Source organism: Crinia signifera, chromosome 8 (assembly GCF_055691185.1).
Source record: "Crinia signifera chromosome 8, ASM5569118v1, whole genome shotgun sequence".
In the NCBI taxonomy this organism is placed as follows: Eukaryota; Metazoa; Chordata; class Amphibia; order Anura; family Myobatrachidae; genus Crinia; species Crinia signifera.
The window spans coordinates 41,260,864-41,282,168 of record NC_139224.1 but is presented as its reverse complement, the minus strand read 5'-3'; the positions used below and the strand labels follow the sequence as shown (position 1 = coordinate 41,282,168).

At 46.5% G+C, this 21,305-nt stretch overlaps 1 protein-coding gene across 5 annotated transcripts in view; it reads right to left on the bottom strand.

Annotated features, from left to right (window-relative positions):
* Window positions 1-491: 491 nt before the first annotated feature.
* The window catches only part of CACNA2D3 (calcium voltage-gated channel auxiliary subunit alpha2delta 3), an 876,035-nt gene continuing 855,221 nt past the window's right edge, over window positions 492-21,305 (bottom strand). For all 5 annotated transcript variants that reach the window (XM_083156212.1, XM_083156214.1, XM_083156213.1 and 2 more), the window contains 3 exons: window positions 7,496-7,608; window positions 2,614-2,696; window positions 492-903 (listed from right to left, as the gene is read on the bottom strand). In XM_083156212.1, coding sequence (XP_083012338.1) covers window positions 811-903; window positions 2,614-2,696; window positions 7,496-7,608 — 289 coding nt within the window. In that variant the 3' untranslated portion in view covers window positions 492-810. The remainder of the gene's footprint in view (window positions 904-2,613; window positions 2,697-7,495; window positions 7,609-21,305) is intronic.

Below are 21,305 nucleotides of genomic sequence, written 5' to 3'. Positions count from 1 at the left end.
CAAGAACGGGACAGGGTCACAGCTGTCTGGCCAGCCCGACTGTCGTGACCCTGCATTGAATACCCTCCTATATCTGACAACCGTGCAGCTTTATACGCTTCTGTATAACAATGACATATTTGACACAAAGATTTAAACAGGTACCATTTATTTATTAACAGTTACTTATATAGCGCAGCATGTCCTGTTGCCCGTTTAACCTTATATCTACAATGCCTTCAGCTGATGTTCTAAGATAGGACAACAGACCCACTACAGTATGTTCTGCAGTACATTCATTATTATCTGTTACCACATCCAGACGCATGAACAGAAAAGTATCTTCACGCAATGACAAAATGACTGAAAATAGAGTCTTTCTTTAATGCACAACTGATCCGGAGCACCTCAGCCAATACCAGATTCACATGTCCATTTTTAGTATTCCTGTCCCGCCTGCCACCATTTCTCTGGCTATAAAATAAAAAAAAATATTCCAGGCAACTAAATAATGATTTTAATATACTTTATTTAAAAAGTACACCATTTTAAATTGTTTTGATGGGGCAAAGCTGAGAATGATGATCACCAGTGTCGGCTGTCCTTTTGTAATGGAGTGTGATAATTGAATGAGGCTGTCACAGCTGCATGATTTGCGGACTTAGAAGAATAATCTTTCTCTGATATCGGGGAGTTTTACAGCTCTCCGTACCAATACCAAGTCATGAAATGCTGATGTATAGACTACATTCCGTCTCGCCTATATTGCACCAATCGTCTGAGTTCACAGTTTATCCAGGAGTGTAGCATGCCACGGCGTCACAGTCAGGGTCACCTGGAGATATAGAACATTAGAAGAGATAGCAGCATTGTTATGGGCTGGGAAGAGAGGCCGAAGGCTCCGCCACATTCTCTGGCATTCTCCTAAAAAAAAAAAAGGAAAAAGTTTCAATGAACTTAAATAATAGAGACATATAAATATCACTGTTTGCTAAATAGGTAGAAGGGGCATTAATCCGGGGAACAAAAGGACTGCGTCATCTTGCTAATGCAAGACAGAATTTATTTTCTATCTTACAGTTGTTGATTGAAATACAAATACGGCTAGTTTCATCTACATGAAGTTTGCGTAGTCATCTTTCACTGCCTGAGGAAGTGGCCAGGTGCAGTGAAACGCGTCAGTCTCAGATGAACTTTATGAGTGCCAACATCTCTGTGAGAGTTGCGCAAAATATTTGCTAAAAATGTGAGTGTCGCTCACATTTGTTATATAAATTCAAATAAAAAATGTTGTGTAAAAAACGATTATATTTCCTATATAAGGTAAACATTACAGGTCATTGTGGTGAATAAAAATGTTTGCTTGCCAATTTTCACACCTATTTTGAAAAATTCACTTGACAAAAAGTTAAGAATCCATTAGTATGTTTTTATTGACTACGGATGGAGCGCCTGTCAGCCAGCCTGCAGGATCGCCAGATCCCCTGAGATGGTGCAGGCTGGTGAAAACTCCATCTGACAAGGACGCGCGAGCGACGCGCGAGTGTCTCACATGCTCGCGTTTCCCCATCAGCAAGGTGGTGGGGAGTGGCTTCCCTGCCCGTCTCCGTTTCAGGGAGATGAGAAGGGAGTGGGGGCAGTGCAGGGGGCTGCGGGGGAGCTGCTGGAGACTGGTGGAGGGCTCTGAAAGAATGGGGCACGTGTCAGATGGTGCGGGGCGGCAATTGGTTATGATTTTGGTCATTGCTTATCTGGCTATTACAGCTCACATTTACAATTTGTGAGTAGGAAGTGAGTATGTTCAGTACAGGCACACTGGGCAGTTCCCCAAGCCCCCCAATTCTAGTGCACTCCAGGCAAGGGTGAGTGGTCATACAATCAGAGCAGCCAGGCAGCAATCTCTACCTGACACCCAGCCTCAACCAGACAGTATACAGCAGTTAGCATGTTGATTGGTGGAGGGATGGATCTATTCTCCAATCAGAGTGCTGACAGCCATTCACTGTATGGAAGCAATAGTAGAGGACCATAGCAATCAGATTATGTCTATCATTTTCTAGGATGCAATAGAGAAATGACAGACAGAATCTTATGGGTTGATATGGACAACACCCAACTTAATCGTAACCTTATTTAGTAATACTGTGGCAGCTTTTGTTCATACATTCACATTGTTAAATATACAAGGGGTGGACATTTACTAAGATGGGAGTTCTGTTTCACATGGGATGTTGCTATAAGAAGGTGCTTGCACCTTCTAGAACATGGGTCTTCAAACTGTGGCCCTCCAGATGTTGTGAAACTACATGTCCCAGCATGCCCTGACAGTTTTGACATGCTCTTATAGGAAAAAATGTGGCAATGCATGTTGGAACATGTAGTTTCACAACATCTGGAGGGCCACAGTTTGAAGACCCATGTTCTAGAAGATAATAGATAGTATCGATAGGATCTGGTTGCGCGTAACAACATCCCATCTTCAATAGAAGTCCCATCTTAGTAAATTTCCCCCAGAGTAAGCCACAATTGTCTTATTACAAAATCTCCATTTCCTGCATTACTGGCATCTCTCTCACTGACAATTTATTCACACAGTAGAATTAGCTGTAAGCAATTACTGGGTCTATCACGTACCTCCGGGTGAAATCCGTGGCAAGACTCTGGTCGTCTTCGTATCTTTTGGGATTTTAAACGTTCACATTTAAGGGATTCATTGTGTACAGTGGAGTTAAGGATAAATATATTGCAGAATACAGAACAGTATAATTTGCATAAACAAATTAATAAGATACACAAATGCCAATCAGTACCCGAGGAAATAGGAAACGGCATGGTGTAATCACTTATAGCTATGGCTGCTTCCAATATAATGAGACAGAGGAGGGGACCATGTGCAATCTCCCTGCGCCCCCTCCTCATGCCATAGCATGCACAATGAGTACTCTCCATGTATCCATGTCTCCATGGGGTTTATTCTAGTTCATTCTTTCTGACAAAATCCTTCTTAGATGGACAAAACCATGTGCACTGCAGGGGGGCAGATGTAACATGTGCAGAGAGAATTAGATTTGGGTGAGTTATTTTGTTTCTGTGCAGGGAAAATACTGACTGCATGATTTTACACTACAATATAGATCTCACTTTGAAGAAAAACCCCACCCAAATCTAATTCTCTCTGCACAAGTTACATCTGCCCCACCCGCAGTGCACATGGTTTTGTCCATCTAAGAAGGATTTTGTCAGAAAGAATGGACTAGAATAACCCCCATGTCTGTTGTCGGCAACTTTATACTAAGCATTTATCCAGGGCAGGAATGGGGAAATTTTGGCCTTTCAGGTGTTGATGAACTATGCATCCCAGCATTCCCTGCAATAGTTTTAGCATCACCAAATTGCAAAACTATAACAGGGCATGGTGGGATGTGTAGTTCAACAACAGTTGGAGGGCCAAAGGTTCCCATCCCTGATACAGGGGATGTGGTCGCAAGGTGAGTCTATTAAATGGGTGCAGTGTGGGGCTCCCTTGATACAGAGGTCATTGTGCATGCAATGTGGCATTATAGATAAACCAGTGATGGCGAACTAAAGCAATAAATGAAGGAAGAACTATGAGCAGATCCTATGATGTCATACATGATTTTGTTTTTGATTTTGTTCAACCCTGGTCAGGACCTGGGTAGGAGACCAGTGTTATTGGCCTTGGGTTGACCCCGTTTACACCAACGCGGACCTGGGTCCAACATGTCACTGGTTGTGATGTCACAGGAGGTTAGGTAAAGAGCAACACAGGGTTAAACAATGTGCAGCAGGTTCACAATGCAGGATCTCCGGCCAGGAATGTATGGGGTTAATACTGGTTGGTGTAGCACACACCTTTATGCACAGATGCTGCATTTGCTACACCAACCAACATTAACCCCATAGTGGTGGCATTGAGATATACAATTCATACATAGCTGTAGTGACTCGGTGGATCTTGACTTTGGTATATACTGTACACTCAGGGGCATGTCCATAACTATGTATGATGGAGGAGAGAGATGCACGGACACCCACGATGCCCTTTTTTTTTTTAGTACGTCCATTTCTGGTGCCGGCACAAGATTTGGGGTCAGATGCACTAAGCTTCAAAAAGTGATAAAATAGAAAGTGATAAACAACCAACCAATCAGCTCCTACCTGACATTTTTCAAACACGGTCTGTGACACGGCAGGAAGGAGCTGATTGGCTGGCTGTTGATCACTCTCCATTTTATCACTTTTGAAGCTTAGTGCAACTGGCCATCACTCTGCAAACAGACGTAGGTTCCACTCTGCATCATTCCCTTAGTCTCTTTCTATTAAAAGGTTTGGTCTCCAGGAACAATAGTCAAGGGGATAAATTTACTAGCATCCAATCAGATTCTATTATCTTCTAGAAGGCGCAAAATATATAAGAAGCAACATCCCATCTTCAACTCCCATTTTAGTAAATTTACCCCACGATGTTAGTTACCCTTCCGGTTATCCCTGGGCCAGAGCCGGTAAGTATCCTTTAGGCCACATTCATATATATGCCATCTTTATGACTTTAGGTGTTTCAGTTCTGTAAGTAAAAAATCTAAAACTATCTGATGTAGAATAAGTAGAACACTAATCTCCACAACCATAGGCAGCTGTGTCCTGAAATTATCCTGCGTCTAATCCCTGAACGGAAGGGTAACGCTGTAGCCCAGCCCGAGTGTTACTTTACTGCTTAGCCTGCACTGACCTCCATGACTTCACTGCCAGTTGAAACTGTGGTTTTGTGGTGTTGACACAACACCTGTCCCATGTAATAAGGTCAACAGCTCTTATATAAAAAGCACCCGTCAGATAAACACTGGATAGATTGTTATTAAGGCACAAATTGCTTAGAAAGAGAAGCTGCCTGAGATTACAGAGTAACACAACTGCGCTCGCTGTACTGGCTGGGGCTGTGTGTTGTACGGGGGCTCATGTTCTGCACAGATTTGTAGTTGTCCCTATGACAGTTGTCTGTATTGCAGGGTTATTTGGGGACCCGGTCGATGGGGTCGACAGTCAATTGATCAACCACTATTGGTTGACACAAGAAACAAGTTGATGTGTCTAGGTCACCATTAACGAAGGCCGACATAAGCAAAATGTCGACACATAAAAAGGTCACAAGACTTTTCATGATTCTTTGTCTAAAACACACATGTTCTTACTTCACGATCCAAGTGGGCATAGAGTCAGATTAGAATAATGCGCTGAGTGCAGCGAGGTACTGTACCCGAAGTGTGGCGAGCGCGGCAAGCCATGTGAGGCGATGTCGTACACTTATATCTGTCAGCAGATTTTGACCAGACATGTGGAAAAACTCATGTCAACCTTTCCTGTGTCTACCTTTTGCTTGTGTTGAGCCCAGTATGTCCTGCAACAGTTTTGGTATGGCCAAATAACAAAACTGTAGTAGGGCATGCTGGGATGTGCAGATCAACAACAGCTGGAGGGCCGAAGGTTCCCCATCCCTGACCTAGATAATGTCAACCTTTTCCTGTCGACCTATTTACTGCCTAATAATCCACACCTGGTTATTTGAACATTATATAAAAGACAGAGGATGAAGGAATCATCAGACATCATCAATGCAATCCCTAGGTCTTAAAGACACAGCCCTTTCTTGGTTCTCATCTTACCTATCTAACCGCTCCTTCAGTCTTCGCTAACTCTATCAGATGGAGCACCGCAGGGTTCAGTCTTAGGTCCTCTGATTTTCTCAATCTATACCTCATCTCTTGGCAAACTAATCAGCTTCTTTGGATTTCAGTATCATCTGTATGCGGATGATACTCAGCTCTACCTATCATCCCCAGACCTGTCCCCATCTGTATTGAGCCGTGTCTCTGAATGTCTTTCTGCTGTATCATCCTGGATGTCATCTCGCCCCCTCAAACTTAATATTTCAAAAACAGAATTAATTATATTTCTACCAATTAATAGAAGTTACCAACCAGATATCTCTATCACTGGTAACAATATGACAATCACTCCTACCACTCAAGCTCACTGCCTAGGTGTCATCCTTGACTCTGAACTGTCCTTTGTTCCCCACATTCAATCTATCTCGAAATCATGCCCCATGCACCTCAAAAACATATTCAAACTCCACCCTTACCTTACACAAGACACTGTTAAAACTCTAATCCATGCTCTCATCATCTCCCACATTGATTATTGCAATTGTCTCCATATTGGCCCCAATACACAAAGCCATAAACCAAACTACACCAACATACATCTCTTCTCTTATCTCAAAATATCTTCCAACCCGACCTCTACGCTCCTCACAAGATCCATGTCTCTTACCTACACACATTACTTGCTCCCATTATCTATTGCAGAACTTTCTTCGGGCTGCACCCACACTATGGAATGCCCTCCCATGCACAATAAGACTCGCCTGCAGTCTCCAAACCTACAAGTGTTCCCTGAAAACTCCCCTCTTCAGGCAAGCTTATCAAATGCCAGAACCAGCCACTTAACCTTCATATACTGTATCTATACAATCACATCCCCACGGTACAGGCCACACATATCCTCTCTCTTTCTTTTTCACATTTTCCATCCTCCTGACCCCTGGCCAAACTGCTGGGTCACCGTATTTTACAGCACACCAGGAACCTTTGCATTCTGGTGGACTTTATGCAATAAAGAATATCTATCCTTGTGTATCAATGCCTATTTCCCTATAGATTGTAAGCTTGTGAGCAGGGCCCTCATGCCTTTTCACTGTCTGTAAATACCCAGTTTGTTGTATCACTGTCTCCTATTGTAAAGCACAATGGAATATGCTGCACAATATAAGAAACTGTTAATAAATAAAACAAATACCTAGGAGCTAGAGCACTCTCTTCCAGAAGAAAGGCATCACACAAGGCACTGCCCAGGGGTCGGATTTAGATGTGGTTGGAGGTGGCATTGCTGCTACTTACTTGGCAGCATAGATGCATTATTATGGTAATACAGCAGGGGGTGCCTGGTATAAGTAGACGTCACCTTCATGCATTCCTGATCCATGCAGCATTGGTTCTCCTAAGATACCATCAGCTGTCAGAGTGACCCCTGTGGTCAGAGGGTGTGGTCTAATAATGGGAGGTATGGCCATGCACCCACAGAAAGAAATAGCATTGTAAGCACCTCCCTTACCACACTCCCAGCCCAGTGCACAGCAGCATGTGCTGGGTTAAGAGCTGCTGCACCTGCCAGGTAATAGGGCCACCACTGGGCCCCTCCATCAGACCTGGGCCATTAGTTCCAACCCCCCCCCCCCACCCCTACCACACCCTCTTTTGGCACCACTGGTGACACCTGCACCTGGTGACTGTATGTTATATTCATTGGTATGAAGCTGATTGGTTGACCTTACATCTTTATATCACCTGGGATGTCTTCCCCTTGTCACAGACAGAACAATACTCTCAGCTTGTCTTACATTTCCAGGAGATCCAGTTGCTTACAGAATAAAGGATATATCTAATTTCTATAGGGGTCATAGTGATTGGAGCGACAGAGCTGCAGCTGCAGACGTTGTCTACCACAACCATGAAGAGATTGCTGCTTGGGATCTGCTGGATCACAAACGACCTGCAAAATAAAAATACACCAACATAAGTTTACTGTAAATGACAAAAACAATGCATCTAATTGCTCATATAACAAATGGCCCCGTGGCTTTCACTATACATTATAGACTGTGTACTCTCCCATAATGTCTGGCAGACTCTCCAGTTATCCAACTTCCAGTAGCGTCTCCTGGTCCACACTCTGAAGTCTGGAGGCTGGATGTCAGAGGGTGCAGAGAGTCTCATTATAACGACCTTGCCCCCCTCTGCATAATACTGCAAATGTTTTATCAGTTGGAACTGACATAATGGGTGAGATTTAATAGGATGAGAGATTCAGAAAGTGAGAGATTTGGTAAGAAATCTCCAGTTTTTTTAAAGCGGCAATCATTTACACTGCAAAACTAGTTTGATTTTGAAGTGTAAATGATTGCCGCTTTAAAAAAACTGGAGATTTCTTACCAAATCTCTCACTTTCTGAATCTCTCATCCTATTAAATCTCACCCCATGTCTTTTTTACCATTAAATTGAATTTAGCCCAATACATCAGATTTTGGCAGGTTCAGGTGATTCAAATTTATTTATGCAATATGTATTTTTGGCATTTGGCATGTTCTACTGGTTAGTAAGCGGGGGGCGTCTTTAGCATATCTTCCAATGGGGCAGATGTCTTAAGAGATAAAGTGGAGATAAAGTAGAAGGTGATAACGCACCAGCCAATCAGCTGTGTTTGAAAAATGACAGGAGTTGATTGGCTGGTGTGTTATCACCTCCCACTTTAGCTCTTCACCAGGCTTAATACATCAGCCCCAATATTTCAAAAACCAAAAGCCCAATACAAATATACCCCAGCCATGATCTGATGCTTAGATACATACAAATCACACCCAGATCAATACAACCCATAGCTGGTCCTCGTGCCTACATTACACCCACATAATCTCAATACAATCCCTCTTTAGAAGATTACAAATTGGGACCTCTTGGGCTAAATTAGCTATATGGGCGTATATATAAGCATGTCCAAGTGTGCCAGAGGTAGGAGATGCCAAACATTTTTTAAAGCGGCAATCATTTGCAATGTTAAACCAGATTGCTGGGGGTTTATTTACTAAGATGGAATGTTGCTATGGGAAACCAATCAGATTATATCTATTATCTTCCAGTAGGTGCTAAATAAATAAGAAGTAGATTCGGTACTTGTGTAGTTTCACGGCGCCATCATGGCGCCGTGCGTCTGTGTCCAGCTGCGGGGCTGAAAACTCCATGCCAACGTGTATAGTTCGTACCCCCACTATCCACGTTGACATGGAGTTGATTTTAGATAGTGTGGCGAGCATAGCAAGCCACCGAGCCCGCAGCGTGGGCGATCGCGGCGAGCCCCGCAAGGGGACACAGATGCACGGCATCATGCTGGCGCCGTGAAAGTACACAAGTACCGTAGATTCTTATTGGTTGCTATGGGCAACATCCCACCTTCAATAGAACTCCCATCTTGGTATATAAACCCCCTGGTGTCATGTAAGGAGACAATTAAAACCAATCTCTAGATAGTAGCTATAGTATATTCCTCCCTTACAATACAAAAAAATATATATTGTCCTTTCTTTTTTTAAATAAATATTTTTGACTAAGTCATTCATACAATAGGCATTGTTAGATTAGTAAACAGGAAATGATGCAATAGGATTTGATTGCGTTCAGCATTTTATAACAATGCCTGTGTTCCCCACCTGCAAGCTTTGCTCTATAAGCCAAAACAAAACACTAGATAATGGAGGTTAAGAAAATAAATAAAATAGAAATCCCAGCCCGGAGGCTTTTCAATCCGAATAAGTGATATGAATCCTCTGCTGCTCATTTTTCTGGCATTATGCTTTGCTAGAATTTGAGCCTTCGCAGTGGTTTTATTAGATTGATCTGGCAGGCTCAAGTGTTGCTCAGTAAGCAGATTTAGGACACTAACAAAGATACAGCCCATCGCTTCATCCCTTTGTTACTGTATGTAATGTCTACGTATTTGTACAGACTCTTTGTTTTCTGATTTTAAAAGTAAAAAATGATACCTAAAGATACATGTGCATGATACGTGCTCGGGTGATACTAGTCTACCCAACTGACACACAAACTCATTAATGTTTAAGTGGGTGCTCTTATACTGCCAGTTTCTATGAAGTCTCATGCCACTTGCCAGGTCAACCAATGATGGGGGTGGACTAGTACTAATTATCAAGGTACAGGCTTATTCGAGGGGCCCATGTTGGTCGTGGTATGGGACAAATGCTCCCCTTAGCAACTTGAACCACTGTGTACAATAGTATTCAGAGGGGGTGTGGCTGAATTGCTCACATTTGGCACGCCCCCTCAGTATTCCCCAGGCCCGCTGTGTTTCTTGAAGGCATTGCCAGTCCCAAGTTCCTAACTTGTGTTGATATTACATTGTCTATTTCACAACAAAAACGCAGGTCCAACCCAGAACATGTTTTCAAACCGCACTCACACTACAGGCTGGACTCTGGTTATTGCCGGATCTCCACTTTGCCACTACTTGGTAATGACATCATCAATAAGTGTCAATGATCCAGCTCTCTGCATACTGGTAGTGTGACTTAAATAACCCAGGTCACGCCATTCTCACTGAAGGCTACATGGGTTGGTCCTGGGTTCCATTTTCCAGGGGAATGAATCTGAGAAGTTATTTTCACACAAAGCCAGGATCCTGGTTGCCCCAACCACATTCCTGGTCAGAAGCTCGATGTGAAAGGGGTATTTAAAAAAACTCTTTTGTGTTTTTATTGTAATATTTCTTAACAGGGGAGCTATAGGTACTCGCGGGCCTTTAATGCCTCACATGCTGGTACCTGTGGTTCTACCAAGTACCAGTATGTAGGGCAGGCTTGCTGAGGCCCTTGTCTTACTGTTAAGGACAATATTACTTTTAAAACCAGCTATCAACCCCTCACACCCCGCCCAGGGGTGTGGGGGATAGCACTGGGCTTCAGCCCAGGCTTGAGGTGCACTGTAGAGGGTGGACCCCTTTATTTGGGGTGTCCCCATCTCTCCAAGAACTCCCGGTCTGGGCTGACTAGTTAGGGTGGGTAATTCTCTCTGCACATTTTACATCTGCCCCCCTGCAGTGCACATGGTTTTGTCCATTTAAGAAGGATTTTGTCAGAAAGAGTGAACTAGAACAAGGCCCAATGTGTGACCACAAGTTGGTGTATCCTGACAAACAGTTTCTGTTTGACTGCATCCTGCTAAAACGCAATGTGTGGCCTCAGTCTACGCCGTTATGAGCAGCTGGATATTTGGGCTCTTTTAAAAAAAAATTTTTTTATAAAAGATGTTGCAAAAAGTTAAATGAAGACTCAAGTGAGTGTTATTCCTTTATGCTGCGTAAGTGAAAAGTTCAGTTTTTGGGGGCTTTTATGTAAATGTCCAAATCATTTTTTGTATAACATCTGTAAACACATTAATCAGTCCCAGCTCACACTTGCCTTCTCAAGAACAGATACCTTTTCCACAAGGTTAAAAATAAAACCCCTATCTATTAAATGTCAAATATAGACTCGTGCTGAAATAGGTTTAGTTTGTGGTGCCTAAAATATGTATAAAATTTTACTTGACCACTTGATTCATCGGCAGGCCGAGTCTTTCCAAACATGAACAAATCTGCAGTTACAAATAGAAGGCAAATATACACAATTGTCTGATGAAGTAACAGTTTAATATTAAAAAACGAGCTTCACATCTCCAATCATTGATACATTAGATACATAACAATGACTTGTGATATAAAACATTGAATATTAGGCAATTTTATACTATTGGAAAATTGCATTTGCCTTGCCATGGCATTTAACTGCCTGAAATGGCAGCCCACTTCACCCAGCTTGATTTGCACTACCCATTGTATATACCAGGCATGTCCAAACTATGGTCCTCCAGCTGTTTTGAAACTACAAGTCCCATCATGCCTTGCCACAGTTTTACTATTAGGGAATGCTAAAACTATGGCAAGGCATGCTGGGATGTATAGTTTCACAATAGCTGGAGGGCCATAGTTTGGACATGCCTGGTATATACTCATCCCAACCCATGTTTTCTTTGTCTAGTCTGCAATACTACTGAATCTATCTCCTGTACCTCTGAATTGCATATAGAAGACATTGGCTTTAGGACAAAGAGGGCAATTAAGGAGGCAGTTTCACACAAATAATTATTTACAATCATTTGAAATCACTTTGAATAAGTTACACTACGTTTTACATTATATGATTTATTGATTACCAATCTTCAGGCTGATTTGATCCTCTGAGAAGAACACAGAGTATGGGCAATAGAGTAATATGGGGAAGGAGAGAGTAGGGGTAGTATGGAGGAAGAGGAGGAGAGAGAAGGGGTGATAAGGCAGTGGAGGGGATGAGAGAGAAGGTGTAATAAGGGGTATGGGGGAGGATAGACAAAAGGTGATAAAGCATTACGGGGAGGACAGAGAAGGGGCTGTATGGTAGTATGGGAGGTGAGAGAGAAGGGGTGATAAGGTGGTACTGGGAAGGAAAGAGAAGGGGTGATAAGGCAGTATGGGGGAGGACAGAGAAGGGGTGATAAGGCAGTATGAGGGAGGAGGGTTAAAAGTAGGGTGGCCAATCCCGGGATCGGGATCGGCGGGATCCCGGGATTTGGCCACAAAATGTCCGGGATTTCAATCCCGGGATTGGACTATCCAATCCCGGGATTTTGGGATTAGGCCGCGCATGCGCAGTCTAATGCCGTGCAGCGTCTGAGCAGTCGCTCAGACGCTGCCCGGCTGTTCCCGACCCTGTGTGTGGCCTGCGCAGCGTGATTCGGTCATAGGTCACGCTGCGCAGGCCGCAGCGTGGTATCCCCAGCATCCGGAAGACGCCTCCCACGTCATACCCGACGCGCCTCCCAGCCGCCGCGTCATTCCCGATGCCTGCCCCGCACCCCTGCCGCCTTCCTCCGCACCTTTGCCGCATGCCCCCGCACCACTGCTGTCAGCACCTCTGCCACCTGCCCCCCTCCACAGCTCAAAATGTAAGTAAATGAGGGGGTACAGCGGCAATATTCTTTTAGGGATGCCAATCCCGGGATCCCGGGAATCCCGGGATTGAGCATTTTTCAATCCCGATTCCCGGGATTGAAAAAATGCCCCGGGATTGGCATCCCTAGTTAAAAGGTGATGAAGCCGTATGAGGGAGGGGAGAGAAGTGGCGATAAGGCGGTATGAGGGGGGGGGGGGGAGAGAGAAGGGGAAATAAGGTGGTATGGCGGAGGAGAGCGAGGGGGCGATGAGGTAGTGTGTGGGAGGAGAGAGAAGGGGTGATAGGGCAATATGGGGGAGGAGAGGGAAGGGGCGATATGATACCTTTCCAATGTACTGGAGCTCATGCAGTACTGCACAAACACAAATGTACAGGGATGCAGGTTAATATTCAATACTCAAGTAAATAAGAATGTAAACTTATAAATTGCTATTGTATAATGACTGTCTCTACAATAGGAAGCCAAAGGCATTAGAGCAGAGGCAGAACTCTGGGAGGCAATGGAGGCATCTGCCGCCGGGCTCCTGCTCCCAAGGGGCCACTACTCCTCTCCGGCAAGTTTAAATCAGTTAATTGAAAACTGTCAATATCTCTTTTGTAATGGAGTTCTGAAATATGTATTCTCTCTTTCTATCTCTACCTCTCTCTCTAAATATATATAGATATATATAGAGAGCACATACATTTCAGAAAATATATATATAATGTAAAATGTAAGGTTGTGTGTGTGAGGGGGAGGGGGGCACCAATATTAATCTTGCCTCCGGGCAACTGGGACAAACTTACGCCACTGCATTAGAGGCGACTTGTAAACACACTTGCGGCTACAGTCCGCTGGTTTGGGTATTTGCAGTTTGTTTTTGTAAACCCTGTTAATGCCTACATGGACCCAAGAGGACGCAATCTATACCAGAGGGATGGTGAGTATATGTTTTTTCCACAGGTAACCATTGCATTTTTTCTACTGGAGAAGAGGACCAAGCCTATGGGATCAAGATAGATAATAAAACTATACTTTATTATGTGTGTGTGCCTCTACAATAGGGAGCCAAAAGCATTGGAGGCGATATGTAAACACACTTGCGGCTTCTCAGTCCGCTGGTTCGGGTGATTGCGGTTTGTTCTTTTAACCTTTGGATTTTTTCTACTGGAGAAGAGGACCAAGCCTACGGGATCAAGATAAGTGAGTATGTATGTATGTATGTATGTATGTATGTATGTATGTATGTATGTATGTATGTATGGAGCATGTAATAAAACTATACTTTATTATGTGTGTGGATCAGTTCTTTGGATATTAGTTCTGTAATGGGACTAGAAGTCCCAGCGGGCCATTTATATCCTGCATGCTGGGACTTGTGGTTCTCCAAGTCCCAGCATGTGGGGGAAGCATGCTGGGGCTTGTACTGTAGTTCTACTTGCATCAAACTTTCCCCGGCTATGGCATGACACTGCTGGATGTTGGAGCCTGGTGCTGGATAAAAAAATATGGGGATCCCTATTTTTTGACACCCTTATATCTGCAACCAGGACTGTCTCACAGAGCCTGAGGCTGGTTTTACTCGTTTTTTAAAAACATTTATTTAATCTAGTTTTTACATTGAGAAGCATCGCACAGATCTGACCGATCCGTGCAGGCTTCGGTCTCCTGGCAGCCAAATATAAATGACTTCACCAATGGAAAATCTAAATCCCGAGAATTCGACAGCTTAGTAAATTTGCCAAATTCTCAGGTCATATTTTTGGGCCGATCCCGTCCGAACTGTTCATATAGCAGATCGCATACCAACTCCTGCCTGCATACTGTACCACCCCCTTCCTGGATACCATCCCTGCCTACATACCACCTGATGCCTGCACACCACTCCCTGCCTGGATACCACCCCTGCCTGCATACCACCTCCTATCTGCACACCACTCCCTGCCTGCATCATGCCTGGATACCACCCCTGCCTGCATACCACTCCCTGTATGCATTCTGCCTGCATACCATCTCCTGCCTGTATACCACCCCCTGCCTGCATACCACCTCCTGTCTGCATACCACCACTGTCTGCATACCACCCCCTGCCTGCATACCACCCCCTGCCTGCATACCACCTCCTGCCTGCACACCACCTCCTGCCTGTATACCACTTCCTGTCTGCATACCACCCTCCTGCCTACATACTGTACCACCCCTGCCTGCATACCACTCCCTGACTGCATACCACCTCCTGCCTGCACACCACCTCCTGCCTGTATACCACTTCCTGTCTGCATCCACCTCCTGCCAGCAAACCACCCCTGCTAGCATACCACCTCCTGCCTGCACACCACTCCCTGCCTGGATACCACCCCTGCCTGCATACCACTCCCTGTCTGCATCCTGCCTGCATACCACACCCTGCCTGAATACCACCTACTGCCTGAATACCACCCCCTGCCTGCATACCACCTCCTGCCTGTATACCACCTCCTGTCTGCATACCACCACTGCCTGCATACCACCCTCTGCCTGCATACCACCCCCTGCCTGCATACCACCTCCTGCTTGCATACCACCTTCTGCCTGCACACCACTCCCTGCCTGGATACCACCCCTGCCTGCATACCACTCCCTGTCTGCATCCTGCCTGCATACCACACCCTGCCTAAATACCACCTCCTGCCTGAATACCACCTCCTGTCTGCATACCACCTCCTGTCTGCATACCACCTCCTGCCTGCATACCACCCCCTGCCTGCATACCACCCCTGCCTGCATACCACCTCCTGCCTGTATACCACCTCCTGTCTGCATACCACCCGGCTGCCTGCATACCACCCCTTGCCTGCATACCACCTCCTGCCAGCATACCACCTCCTGCCTGTATACCACCTCCTGTCTGCATACCACCACTGCCTGCATACCACCCCCTGCCTGCATACCACCCCTGCCTGCATACCACCTCCTGCTTGCATACCACCTCCTGCCTGCATACCACCCCCTGCCTGTATACCCCCTCCTGTCTGCATACCACCTCCTGCCTGCATACCACCTCCTGCCTGCATACCAACCCTGCCAGCACACCACCCCTGTCTGCTTACCACCTCCTGTCTGCATACCACCTCCTGCCTGCATACCACATCCTGCCTGTATACCACCCCCTGCCTGCATCCTGCCTGCATACCACACCCTGCCTGAATACCACCTCCTGCCTGTATACCACCCCCTTCCTGCATCCTGCCTGCATACCACACTCTGCCTGAATACCACCTCCTGCCTGTATACCACCTCCTGCCTGCATACCACCTCCTGCCTGTATACCACACCCTGCCTGCATACCACCCCCTGCCTGCATACCACCTCCTGCCTGCATACCACCTCCTGCCTGCATACCACCTCCTGTCTGCATACCACCCTCCTGCCTGCATATCACCCCCTGCCTGCATACCACCTCCTGCCTGCATACCACCCCTGTCTGCATACCACCTCCTGCCAGCATACAAACCCTGCCAGCACACCACCCCTTCCTGCTTACCACCTCCTCCCTGCATACCACCTCCTGCCTGCATACCACATCCTGCCTGTATACCACCCCCTGCCTGCATCCTGCCTGCATACCACACCCTGCCTGAATACCACCTCCTGCCTGTATACCACCCCCTTCCTGCATCTTGCCTGCATACCACACTCTGCCTGAATACCACCTCCTGCCTGTATACCACCCCCTGCCTGCATACCACCTCCTGCCAGCATACCATTTCCTGCCTGCATACCACCCCCTGCCTGCACACCACCTCCTGCCTGCATACCACTTCCTGTCTGCATACCACCCCTGCCTGCATACCACCCCCTGCCTGCATACCACCTCCTGCCTGTCTACCACCTCCTGCCTGCATACCACTTCCTGCCTGCATACCACCTCCTGTCTGCATACCACCCTCCTGCCTGCATACCACCCTCCTGCCTGCATACCACCCCCTGCCTGCATACCACCTCCTGCCTGCATACCACCCCCTGCCTGCATACCACCTCCTGCCTGCATACCACCTCCTGTCTGCATACCACCCCCTGCCTGCATACCATCCCCTGCCAGCATACCACCTCCTGCCTGCATACCACCCCCTGCCTGCATACCACCTCCTGCCTGCATATCACCTTCTGCCTGCATACCACCTCCTGCCTGCATACCACCTCCTGCCTGCATACCACCTCCTGCCTGCATACCACCCCCTGCCTGCATACCACCTCCTGCCTGCATACCACCCCTGCCTGCATACCACTCCCTGTATGCATCCTGCCTGCATACCATCTCCTGCCTGCATACCACCTCCTGTCTGTATACCACCCCTGCCTGCATACCACCCCCTGCCTGCATACCACCCCCTGCCTGCATACCACCTCCTGCCAGCATACCACCCCCTTCCTGCATCTTGCCTGCATACCACACTCTGCCTGAATACCACCTCCTGCCTGTATACCACCCCCTGCCTGCATACCACCTCCTGCCAGCATACCATTTCCTGCCTGCATACCACCCCCTGCCTGCACACCACCTCCTGCCTGCATACCACTTCCTGTCTGCATACCACCCCTGCCTGCATACCATCCCCTGCCTGCATACCACCTCCTGCCTGTCTACCACCTCCTGCCTGCATACCACTTCCTGCCTGCATACCACTCTCCTGCCTGCATACCACCCTCCTGCCTGCATACCACCCCCTGCCTGCATACCACCTCCTGCCTGCATACCACCCCCTGCCTGCATACCACCTCCTGCCTGCATACCACCTCCTGTCTGCATACAACCCCCTGCCTGCATACCATCCCCTGCCAGCATACCACCTCCTGCCTGCATACCACCCCCTGCCTGCATACCACCCCCTGCCTGCATACCACCCCCTGCCTGCATACCACCTCCTGCCTGCATACCACCTCCTGCCTGCATACCACCTCCTGCCTGCACACCACCTCCTGCCTGCATACCACCTCCTGCCTGCATACCACCTCCTGCCTGCATACCACCTCCTGCCTGCATACCACCCCTGCCTGCATACCACTCCCTGTATGCATCCTGCCTGCATACCATCTCCTGCTTGTATACCACCCCCTGCCTGCATACCACCTCCTTCCTGCACACCACCTCCTGTCTGTATACCACCCCTGCCTGCATACCACCCCCTGCCTGCATACCACCCCCTGCCTGCATACCACCTCCTGCCAGCATACCACCCCTGCCTGCATACCACCTCCTTCCTGCACACCACCTCCTGTCTGTATACCACCCGTGCCTGCATACCACTTCCTGCCTGCATACCACCCCCTGCCTGCATACCACCTCCTGCCAGCATACCACCTCCTGCCAGCATACCACCCCTGCCTGCATACCACCTCCTGTCTGCATACCACCCTCCTGCCTGCATACCACCCTCCTGCCTGCATACCACCCCCTGCCTGCATACCACCTCCTGCCTGTATACCACCCCCTGCATACCACCTCCTGCCTGCATACCACCCCCTGCCTGCATACCATCCCCTGCCAGCATACCACCTCCTGCCTGCATACCACCCCCTGCCTGCATACCACCTCCTGCCTGCATACCACCTCTTGCCTCTTGAATTCTGTCCCATTTGGCTGCAAGCTTTTCTCTTGGCCCTCCCACGTGAAACTACCGGTTACCACCCCCAGACGCCTATTTTCTGTCAATCACCTTGCAAACGGCTAGCAAAGGCAAGAAGAAGCAGGATTTCTTTGCTAGTGGGTGTATGCATGCGCACTGAAACCCATACACATATGCAGTTCATCGATAATTGTCTTAGCACAGCAGCGATTCGTTCAGAATTAACTATCAAATATCAAACTTCAAACGTGTCTTTAAAATCTATCCCAGTTTAGTGTTCGGCATTCAGCACCTCCGGCCCAGTCAGAGGCACAGCTTTACACATAGAAATACATAAAAATGTACACAGCTTTAGTTTAGTTGAACTGACATCACTGCACTGTAGTATATGTGGTTTTGTGGATTTCTATGTGGGTGAGAAGAGGCCATTCAAGGGAACGAAAAATAATTCCCATGTTTTAAGGCAATTTTCATGAGTTAAAATACCTCACAACATTATAAATAAATCAGAGCTGCTCAATTAAAAAAAAGATACTTTGGTAAATTTGGCCAAAACCTGATATAAACCAGTTCTTGTTTTTGAAAGGTTTTTTGTCGACTGCTTCTTTAAGATTAGAATAAAAACATGTATAGAGATAATATATTTAAAATACATTGCTAGCCTCTCACATACAGGTTTATTGGATGTCAGTGAGCTATAGGGGACATTTCTTAAGATGGGAGTTCTATTTCACAAGGGATGTTGCTGTGGGCAACCAATCAGAATTTACTTTTTATTTATTTATTTATTTATTTAGCACCTTCTAGAACAGGGATGGGGAACCTTCGGCCCTCCAGCTGTTGTTGAACTAAACATCCCAGAATGCTTTGCTACAGCTTTAGCATGGCCAAATAGCAAAACTGTAGCAGTGCATGCTGGGATGAGTAGTTCAGCAACAGCTGGAGGGCCAAAGGTTCCCCATCCCTGTTCTAGAAGATAATAGATAGTATCTGATTTGTTGCCCATAGCAACATCCTATTTGAATTTTGAAACAGAACGCACTATCTTATTAAATTTCCCCCATAGGGTTTAATAAAGGGTTTTCTTATAAATCACACAGTGGTGTAAGATTAGCCGAGCAGACCCCTTGGTGGCGGGGAGGCACTGTATAGGGGTGGGCGCTGGGGGTCTGCAGGGTTATTGTAATGCCGCTGCCACTGCTCCCTGCCGGGAGCTCACCTGTGGCCGGAGCCTGGGACCCACAGAAGATCTGTCTGCGGTCCAGGCTCCCCTGTCCCCTCCTGGCTTCTGCTTCTAAACGGACCATCACAAAATGTCTGCCCCCATACAGAAAAAAACTATCTGCTGTATGTGGGCGGACATTTTGTGATGGTCCATTTTCATTAGACGCTGAAGCCAGGAGCAGACGGGGAGCCGGGACCACAGACAAGCGGCTTTTGGAGGGGAAAGGCGGGGGGTTAACTTTACTCTGCAGGGGGGGGGGGGGGGGATTTAACTGTGGGGGGGGGGGGGGCACAGCCGAAATTGTGGCAGGGGTGCAAACTTTTAGTTACACCACTAAATTCACACGTCTAGTTAATCCATTTGTTTTAAACAGGATGTTTTTCCAATGTTTTATCCAACAAGCAGCGTGTAACTATAGAATTATATTTGTGGTCAGTTATTATTTTTGTTTATTATTTTTAAAAAGAGACGATGTTCTTTTTTTTCTTCTACATTTGTAACGGTAAATGACTTACGCAGAATTATTGGTACAGATTCCAAGCACAACATGTTTATGACCTTCTGTACCCTTGATGTTGGAGTTCTAGCCTTGCACAAACATGCGATTAAAATGTAGTGTTTTTCCAATGTAGGCACAAGTCCGCTAGGGTTTAGATTGACCAACAAATTCATATTGCATTAACCTAAGCTTGGATTTGCTTGAACCCAAGTCTCTAGAGATGAAACCTAACACGACTTCTAAGCTAGGATCATCCCGCAGTTTTGGACGGTTTATAATTATACTCTGTTATTTTAATGTCTGTGTTCAACTGAGTTCTACATTATATTTTTTTCACATTTTTGTTACGTTTTCCTTTGTAGCCAGGGCACGCTGTGGTAGCACAATAAGAAACCCCCACCTCTTTTTCATGCTTTTTCCATATGCGCTAACAAGTTTAACCACATTTTTTTTCTTTATTTTTTTTTTCTTTTAAAAAAAACTAATCTGAGAACTTCGCTGGAAACCTAAATGTGATATTTTGTCCAAGATCACTAAATACTGAGCAGAACGACTGTAATTTTCTAGACACATTTATTTTTTAAAATCTATGCAGAGTTAACCACGGAACACTACTGCTTAAAGCATAATCAGTGAGATCACGTTCATGTGCCAGCTACGAGATACATATGCCAGGATGCCGAATGTCAGAATACTGATGCCAGCATCCCGAATGACTTAAGTATACTTACCCTCCGCCTGCCCCGCCCTAACTGTAACCCTGCCTTCCAGCAGCCTAACCCTAACCTTCCCCCACCCTACAGCTTGACCCTAACACTTCCTTCTAGAGCTTAACCCTCCCTCCCCTGCCCCAAAACCTAAACCTAACTCTTCTAAGTGCAAAAACCAAACCCTCCCTCCTCCGCAGCCTAACCCTAAATCCCCCCACTAGTGCCTAAACATACAGTAACTCCCCCTTCCCAGGCCACATGCTAGCGCTCCCCGCATGCTTACTGATCAGTGTCCCGGCACCTGAGACATCGGCACCAACATTGATGTCACAATTCTGGCCCAGACTCCCAGTGGTACTCATGATACCGGTATCAGTATACTGAACGCTAGGATCCTGACCGCCGGAATGCTGACCACATCCCCCAGCTAATGGAAGGGTTAAATAATCATTGCTTGTCTCCATACACAATTATATTTTAGCATTTACAGATGTGCCCTCATATACAGTTGCTCTTCTCTGTGCCAAGTAACCCCTCCTGGTGCATCAGGCCCCATGCCGCATTGGCATATTGAGCATCTTTTTTGTCCGAATTGTGCATCTTATTCACATAATAAACCAACCAGATGAGAA